General features: G+C 34.4%; 2 protein-coding genes across 3 annotated transcripts; one reads left to right on the top strand and one right to left on the bottom strand.

The window, feature by feature from the left end:
- Nucleotides 1–370: 370 nt before the first annotated feature.
- On the bottom strand, nucleotides 371–1669 carry LOC135125114 (large ribosomal subunit protein uL1m). The gene is made up of 4 exons (XM_064050465.1): nucleotides 1579–1669; nucleotides 1357–1522; nucleotides 597–1310; nucleotides 371–545 (listed from the first exon to the last, which is right to left on the bottom strand). The coding sequence occupies exons 1-4, from the start codon at nucleotides 1595–1597 to the stop codon at nucleotides 416–418; spliced, it is 1029 nt and encodes a 342-aa protein (XP_063906535.1). The 5' UTR covers nucleotides 1598–1669; the 3' UTR covers nucleotides 371–415.
- Nucleotides 1670–6916: 5247 nt separating this feature from the next.
- Nucleotides 6917–8720, top strand: LOC135125113 (3-hydroxyisobutyryl-CoA hydrolase, mitochondrial). 2 transcript variants are annotated; one of them, XM_064050463.1, is made up of 3 exons: nucleotides 6917–7084; nucleotides 7389–8373; nucleotides 8550–8720. In XM_064050463.1, exons 2-3 carry the CDS (start codon nucleotides 7455–7457, stop codon nucleotides 8684–8686), a joined length of 1056 nt encoding a protein of 351 aa, XP_063906533.1. In that variant the 5' UTR covers nucleotides 6917–7084; nucleotides 7389–7454; the 3' UTR covers nucleotides 8687–8720. The 2 variants fall into 2 exon arrangements, with proteins under 2 accessions (XP_063906533.1, XP_063906532.1); XM_064050462.1 differs by lacking the exon at nucleotides 6917–7084 and adding an exon at nucleotides 7095–7339.
- The last annotated feature ends 404 nt before the right edge of the window (nucleotides 8721–9124 follow it).

Genomic DNA, 9124 nt, shown 5'->3' with positions numbered 1-9124 from the left:
TCATTAATTTTCCTCTGATATTCCTGTTAAAATTATTCGACGTATTTTGCATTAATTTGTGGTATATTTTGATTTTAATAAACACATTATTATTTAAACAAATTGTACCACTAACACACATTTAATGACTCTGCGCCCTGTAAAAAGTGATGTTTTATTCATGTGCGAATTTTCAAGCGATTCTATGATGGTTATGACTCAAAAAAATTGAAAACAAAACATACAATGGTGCTTTTTTTACGATATTTCTCAGCCATATTTTTTTAATTGATTGAACTGGTTTCTGTGCTCTAGAATATGAAAAAAGCTGCAGTTTGATGTATGATACATCTATATTAATATCATTTTTTCATAAAAAAAAACACGTAGAAAAGCTTCTTTATAACATTTATTTTTTACGAATTTATTAAGTTATTTACAACGCTACGCGCTCTCCTTCTCCATCATCCTCGACGTCTTTTTGCGTGTTATCGTCTTTCACTTCTATGTACAACTCATGATCAACTTTAAATTTTTCTGAAGACGGCGGACTCACCAATAAACACCTGCAAAATACAGAAATTTCTACTACAGAATTTTTTCTACGACTCACGCACCTCGAAATAAAAGTTCCCTCTCGTTTCGGCTTCATCCTATACACATCCTGAACCAACGCGGCAAAATTCTCCTCCAAACAGCGACTATCCATATCCAGCGTCCCCACAACTGCCTCCACCAGCCCGAAATCCTTCTCATGCTCGTCCTTCTTCGCGCTATACGAGATCCCATGCAACAACCTCTCCGTCACCCCAGTCAAATCGACCGCCAGCGTCCCCATTTTCGGGTTAGGAAACCGCCTCTTCATCACCCCTCTTAACGGTACCAACTCGGGCAAAATATCCGGATGCGCGATAATGTACTGAAAATTCTGCAAAGAAACGCCACCGTTTTGGATCTGCTTGATCAGATCCACACCACCGGCGAGCTGCGCCCCCGCATCCAGCGCCTCCTGTCGCACAGAAGCCGTTTTACTGAACGCGATAATCGCCCGCTCGTCGCCGTGCTCAAACTTGTGTGGAATTGCGGCAATTCGAGAGAAGTCTTCCACGAACCGCGTGACTTTCTCGCCTTGCATGTTTAACTCGATTCGGGCGAGGAGATTGGAGTTGGGTTCGTTGTACATGTCTGGGTGGTGGGTTTGTCGGTGCGATTCCACAGCTTCATGGAAAGGGTAGACTTTCCAGCGGTAGTATTTCATGATGTAGACGTCGTCGAAGGGGAGAGGTCGGGCGGAATCGTCGACTTTGAGAATGGGGCGAGCCGCTAGTAAACTAAATTGATTGAATTATTTGAAAGTTGGAAATGGGGGATACTAACGCATCTTTGTTCCGTTGGTTGTGGGGGATAAATTTGGCCTTCACTTCTACTTCCTTTTTGGTTTTTTTCTTCTGCTTTCGTTCGCGGGTGCCTTTCCTGGCGGCATAATTACGTTCAGATATGAATGTTTTGGTTAAGGAAAAAAAACTACTATTTGGGCGTAATTCTGAAATATAAGTGGGGTGGCTTTAGGGGTAAGTTTTAACCATTGTTACTACTTACTTGAAACAATAGAGAACATTTCTATGTTTATAAAATTTGACCAAGCATTTATAAAATTAGTACATAACCTTAAACTTCAATCGACACTGGCGTCACCTATTGTTGCCAACGTACAACTACGTGTTTGATTGGTTGCATAACCAAATTCAAAAATACCCATTATTTTTTTTTTAAAGACTGCGATAATTATAAACTTTGTTCCGAAGAGTCAACTTATATTTCAGCTTTGTCAATTTATCAAAAATCTGATAAAATACGCCACTTCTGGTAAAAAAAATTACCAATCATATTTATCATCAGAACTTGATTATAATCTAAAAACATACTCCGTGATTGAGTAAATAATCCCGAGGACTCGAGTCCCACATTCTCATAAGGTAAATCATCGTTTTGTCCCGTTTTGACTTTGGCAGTTTCCTTGACAATTCAAACAATTTCTGTCACAAGTAGAAATTTTAATAAAACCGGGAGAACAAAACCAAATTTTCCGTAATCACAAAATTTGATTAAATCTGATTCTGGAATACACTGGTTTTTGGATTTCTCAATACATATTTCGATTTTTGGTTTTTACGATTTTTCGGTTTTTCGACTTCGAATTGTCGATTTCTAGATTCTTCAATTTTTTGATCGATTCTCCAAATTTTCGATTTTTCGACTTTTCATTTTCTTGATTTTTGTTTTTTTTTTTTTAATTTTTTCGACCTTTGGACTTTTCGATCGATTCTTCATGTTTACAATGTTGCTGCTTTTCGATTTTTGGACATTCCGATTTTTCCATATCTTAATTTTTGGATTTTCCGACTTTTCAACTTCCATTTGTTGATCGATTCTTCAAATTTTCGATATTTTGACTTTTCGATTTTTGGATTTTCGGACTTTTCCATTACTCGATTTTTGGATTTTCCGACTTTTCGAGTTTTAGATTTTTCAATTTTCTAACCTTTCAATTTTTGGATTTTCCGATTTTTTGGTTTTTCAATTTTCCGATTTTTTGACTTCTGGATTTTTCGAATGTTCGATTTTTCGCCTCGGATATGTATTTCGATTTTTCAAATCTTCGATTTTAGAATTTTCGTATGTTTGATTTCTGGATTTTCCGACTTCGTTTATCGATTTCTTCATTTTTCGATTTTTCGATTTTTGAAATTTTTGATCGATTTTATTAAATTTTCGATTTTTCAATTTTTAACTTTTTCCATTTTTCTACTTACTTATTTTTCGAATGTTTGCTTTCTCGATTTTTCAATTTTGGATTATCCGCCTTTTCGAGTTCTTAATTTTTGAATTTGTCAATTTCTCGAAATTTCGATTTTTGAATTTTTGATTCTTCTACTTCGATTTCTGGATTTTTGAATTCGTTTTTTCGATCGATTCTTCAAATTTTCGATATTTTAACTTTTCGATTTTTGGATTTTCGGACTTTTCTATTGCTCGATTTTTGGATTTTCCGACTTTTCGAGTTTTAGATTTTTTTAATTTTCTATTTCTACAAATTTCGAGTTTTGAATTTTCCATTTTTCGACTTTTCGACTATTGGTTTTTGGATTTCTCGATTTAGATTTTCTCAATACATATTTCAATTTTTGGTTTTTACGATTTTTCGGTTTTTCGACTTCGATTTGTCGATTTTTGGATTCTTCAATTTTTTTATCGATTCTCCGAATGTTCGATTTTTCGCCTTGGACTTTTTCATTTTTTTCGACCTTCGGACTTTTCGGTCGATTCTTCATGTTTACAATGTTGCTACTTTTCGATTTTTGGACATTCCGATTTTTATATATCTTGATTTTCGGGTTTTCCCACTTTTCAACTTCGATTTGTTGATCGATTCTTCAAATTTTCGATATTTTGACTGTTGATTTTTGGATTTTCGGACTTTTCGGAATTTTCCTACATTTCAATTTTTGGATTTTCTGTTTTTTTGGCTTTTCAATTTTCCGATTTTTTGACTTCTGGATTTTTCGAATGTTCGATTTTTCGCCTCGGATATGTATTTCGATTTTTTCGATCTTTCGATTTTTCGAATATTCGATTTTAGAATTTTCGTATGTTTGATTTCTGGATTTTCCGACTTCGTTTATCGATTTCTTGATTTTTCGATTTTTGAAATTTTTGATCGATTTTATTAAATTTTCGATTTTTCTACTTACTTATTTTTCGAATGTTCGCTTTCTCGATTTTTCAATTTTTGCATTATCCGCCTCTTCGAGTTCTCAATTTCTGAATTTTTCAATTTCTCGAAATTTCGATTTTTGAATTTTTGATTCTTCTACTTCGATTTCTGGATTTTTGAATTCGTTTTTTCGATCGATTTTTCAAATTTTCGATATTTTGACTTTTCGATTTTTGGATTTTCGGACTTTTCCGTTACTCGATTTTTGGATTTTCCAACTTTTCGAGTTTTAGATTTTGGATTTTTCAGTTTCCTGATAATGTCAATTTTCGGATTTTACGATTTTTTGGCTTTTTTTAAAATATAAGGTTTTGGTTAAGGAAAAAAAACTCTTATTTGGACGTAATTCTGAAACATAAGTGGGTGGCTTTAGGGGTAAGTTTTGACCATTGTTACTACTTACTTGAAACAATAGAGAACATTTCTATGTTTATAAAATTTGACCAAGCATTTATAAATTTAGTACATAACCTTAAACTTCAATCGACACTGGCGTCACCTATTGTTGCCAACGTACAACTACGTGTTTGATTGGTTGCATAACCAAATTCAAAAATACCCATTATTTTTTTTTTAAAGACTGCGATAATTATAAACTTTGTTCCGAAGAGTCAACTTATCTTTCAGCTTTGTCAATTTATCAAAAATCTGATAAAATACGCCACTTCTGGTTAAAAAATTTACCAATCATATTTATCATCAGAGCCTGATTATAATCTAAAAACATACACTGTGATTGAGTAAATAATCCCGAGGACTCGAGTCCCACATTCTAATAAGGTAAATCATCGTTTTGTCCCGTTTTGGCTTTGGCAGTTTCCTTGACAATTCAAACAGAATTTCTGTCACAAGTAGAAATTTTAATAAAACCGGGAGAACAAAACCAAATTTTCCGTAATCACAAAATTTGGTTAAATCTGATTCTGGAATACACTGGTTTTTGGATTTCTCAATACATATTTCGATTTTTGGTTTTTACGATTTTTCGGTTTTTCGACTTCGATTTGTCGATTTCTAGATTCTTCAATTTTTTGATCGATTCTCCAAATTTTCGATTTTTCGACTTTTCACTTTCTTGATTTTTGTTTTTTTTTTAATTTTTTGACCTTTGGACTTTTCGATCGATTCTTCATGTTTACAATGTTGCTGCTTTTCGATTTTTGGACATTCCGATTTTTCCATATCTTGATTTTTGGATTTTCCGACTTTTCAACTTCCATTTGTTGATCGATTCTTCAAATTTTCGATATTTGGATTTTCGGACTTTTCCATTACTCGATTTATGGATTTTCCGACTTTTCGAGTTTTAGATTTTTCATTTTTCTAACCTTTCAATTTTTGGATTTTCCGATTTTTTGGCTTTTCAATTTTCCGATTTTTTGACTTCTGGATTTTTCGAATGTTCGATTTTTCGCCTCGGATATGTATTTCGATTTTTCAAATCTTCGATTTTAGAATTTTCGTATGTTTGATTTCTGGATTTTCCGACTTCGTTTATCGATTTCTTCATTTTTCGATTTTTCGATTTTTGAAATTTTTGATCGATTTTATTAAATTTTCGATTTTTCAATTTTTAACTTTTTCCATTTTTTACTTACTTATTTTTCGAATGTTTGCTTTCTCGATTTTTCAATTTTGGATTATCCGCCTTTTCGAGTTCTTAATTTTTGAATTTGTCAATTTCTCGAAATTTCGATTTTTGAATTTTTGATTCTTCTACTTCGATTTCTGGATTTTTGAATTCGTTTTTTCGATCGATTCTTCAAATTTTCGATATTTTGACTTTTCGATTTTTGGATTTTCGGACTTTTCTATTGCTCGATTTTTGGATTTTCCGACTTTTCGAGTTTTAGATTTTTTTATTTTTCTATTTCTACAAATTTCGAGTTTTGAATTTTCCATTTTTCGACTTTTCGACTATTGGTTTTTGGATTTCTCGATTTAGATTTTCTCAATACATATTTCGATTTTTGGTGTTTACGATTTTTCGGTTTTTCGACTTCGATTTGTCGATTTTTGGATTCTTCAATTTTTTTATCGATTCTCCGAATGTTCGATTTTTCGCCTTGGACTTTTTCATTTTTTTCGACCTTCGGACTTTTCGGTCGATTCTTCATGTTTACAATGTTGCTACTTTTCGATTTTTGGACATTCCGATTTTTCGATATCTTGATTTTCGGGTTTTCCCACTTTTCAACTTCGATTTGTTGATCGATTCTTCAAATTTTCGATATTTTGACTGTTCGATTTTTGGATTTTCGGACTTTTCGGAATTTTCCTACAATTCAATTTTTGGATTTTCTGTTTTTTTGGCTTTTCAATTTTCCGATTTTTTGACTTCTGGATTTTTCGAATGTTCGATTTTTCGCCTCGGATATGTATTTCGATTTTTTCGATCTTTCGATTTTTCGAATATTCGATTTTAGAATTTTCGTATGTTTGATTTCTGGATTTTCCGACTTCGTTTGTCGATTTCTTGATTTTTCCATTTTTGAAATTTTTGATCGATTTTATTAAATTTTCGATTTTTCTACTTACTTATTTTTCGAATGTTCACTTTCTCGATTTTTCAATTTTTGCATTATCCGCCTCTTCGAGTTCTCAATTTCTGAATTTTTCAATTTCTCGAAATTTCGATTTTTGAATTTTTGATTCTTCTACTTCGATTTCTGGATTTTTGAATTCGTTTTTTCGATCGATTTTTCAAATTTTCGATATTTTGACTTTTCGATTTTTGGATTTTCGGACTTTTCCGTTACTCGATTTTTGGATTTTCCAACTTTTCGAGTTTTAGATTTTGGATTTTTCAGTTTCCTGATAATGTCAATTTTCGAATTTTACGATTTTTTTAAAATATAAGGTTTTGGTTAAGGAAAAAAAACTCTTATTTGGACGTAATTCTGGAATATAAGTGGGGTGGCTTTAGGGGTAAGTTTGACCATTGTTACTACTTACTTGAAACAATAGAAAACATTTCTATGTTTATAAAATTTGACCAGGCATTTATAAATTTAGTACATAACCTTAAACTTCAATCGACACTGGCGTCACCTATTGTTGCCAACGTATAACTACGTGTTTGATTGGTTGCATAACCAAATTCAAAAATACCCATTATTTTTTTTAAAGACTGCGATAATTATAAACTTTGTTCCGAAGAGTCAACTTATCTTTCAGCTTTGTCAATTTATCAAAAATCTGATAAAATACGCCACTTCTGGTTAAAAAATTTACCAATCATATTTATCATCAGAGCCTGATTATAATCTAAAAACATACACTGTGATTGAGTAAATAATCCCGAGGACTCGAGTCCCACATTCTAATAAGGTAAATCATCGTTTTGTCCCGTTTTGACTTTGGCAGTTTCCTTGACAATTCAAACAGAATTTCAAGTAGAAATTTTAATTTAATAAAACCGAGAGAACAAAACCAAATTTCCCGTAATCACAAAATTTGGTTAAATCTGATTCTGGAATACACAGTCTCCACAGTGTGATGTAATCCCGCTAACCTAGTTCAAAACCAACTGTTCTTTGACATTGAACTTTGACCTCCGTGTTTTAACAAAAATTACGCACAATGGTAATTAAAATCTGATACATAATCAATTAAAATGACTCTTCGTTTCCAGCTCGTTCGAAAACTGTTCCTAACCTCAAATTTGCGCCAATTCGTGGCCCCCATTCTCGCCCGCAAAATGTCAACATCCACCGATGACGTCATCTTCCAGGACGTAGGAGACAAGGGTGTCATCACCTTGAACCGCCCCAAAGCCCTAAACGCCCTTAATCTTTCCATGGTGAATAAACTCCACTCCAAATTGACAGAATGGGAGTGTGAAAAAAGCCTGGTTATAATCAAGGGGGCCGGCGGCAAGGCTTTTTGCGCCGGCGGCGACGTCAAATCCGTCGCCTTGGCTGGAATGAAAGGGGAAAAATTAGGCCACAGTTTCTTCAAACAGGAGTACAAAACAGATGGGTTAATTGGAACCTACAAAGTCCCGTATGTCGCTCTAATCGACGGGATAGTGATGGGCGGAGGCGTGGGGTTGTCCGTGCACGGGCCGTACCGCGTAGCCACCGAACGCTCGGTTTTCGCAATGCCGGAGACCCAAATCGGGCTATTCCCAGACGTCGGGGGCTCCTACTTTCTCCCGCGATTGAGGGGCAAGTTGGGCTTGTTTTTGGCCTTGACGGGGTACAGGTTGAAAGGTGCCGATATTTACAAAGCCGGGATTGCCACACATTATGTGGATAGTAAGGATTTGGAGGCGTTGGAGTGTGATTTGTTGAAGTGCCAGAATGTGAATGGGATTGACACTACGTTGAAGAGGTACAGTGTGAAAGATACCGGGGAGTTTTGTTTGGAGCCTATGATGAAGGATATCAATCAGTGGTTTTCGGGGGGTTCTGTTGAAGACATTGTTACGAATTTGAAGAAAAATGGGTGTACGTTTGCACAAGAAATAGTTCATTTGTTGGGGAAGATGTCTCCGACGAGCATGAAGGTTACGATGAAGCAGCTGGAGTGTGGGAGTAAGATGACGCTGGAGGAGTGCTTGCAGATGGAGTATAGGATTGCTGTTAATTGCTTGGCGAACAAAGATTTTTATGAAGGTAGAAATTCATGTTTTTGTGTTGCGACATAACCTCAATTTGTGTGGGAGATTTTGACGTTTGTTCCATTGGCGTAACGCTAAGTGGGGTCTGGAAATATGACGTTTACTTAAATGACATTAATGACATTAATTCCATAGGCGCACCTACTCGAATTTAAAATATTTTTTTTCTAGGTGTTAGGGCCCTTCTCATCGATAAGGACCAAAATCCGAAATGGAATCCTGCGACCCTCCCAGAAGTATCATCTGATTTAGTGGAAAGCCATTTTGCGAAGCTTCCTGAGGACCAGGAGTTGAGGCACAAGCTGTGATGTTTTGTATATTAATAAACCATAGTTTATATTATATTGTATTTTTTAGTTGATTTAAATAATTTACACCAAACCATCAATGTAATTGACCATTGACAATGACAATAAGGTTAGAATCGACTACTGAGCGCCAGTTCATAATTCAAAAATTCTACTATTGGTTTCTTATGGAAGCTTGATTTTACAGACAAAATACGTCGCATAGCTAGAACGAGACACAAAGTCCGTTCAAGAGGTCAAAATCTATAAGAAAATATGTTTGGTTAAGTTTACAAAATGTCAAAAATTGGCCGAAATTTGAATGAGGGAGGACCATTAAAAAAATTTCGTTTTCGAAAAAGTTGTCTAAGAATTGTGAAAAAATTCAGGGATGTTGAGATGTTGATTGCAAAAATACTTTTTTTTATTTTATTTCTCGACCGATTCTTCAAATTTTCA

Source organism: Zophobas morio, unplaced genomic scaffold (assembly GCF_036711695.1).
Source record: "Zophobas morio isolate AGI-343-1 ecotype UQ-CSIRO unplaced genomic scaffold, CSIRO_AGI_Zmor_V1 ptg000008l, whole genome shotgun sequence".
Lineage (NCBI taxonomy): Eukaryota > Metazoa > Arthropoda > Insecta > Coleoptera > Tenebrionidae > Zophobas > Zophobas morio.
The sequence above is the reverse complement of the archived record's forward strand: the minus strand, read 5'-3'. Positions and strand labels throughout refer to the sequence as shown.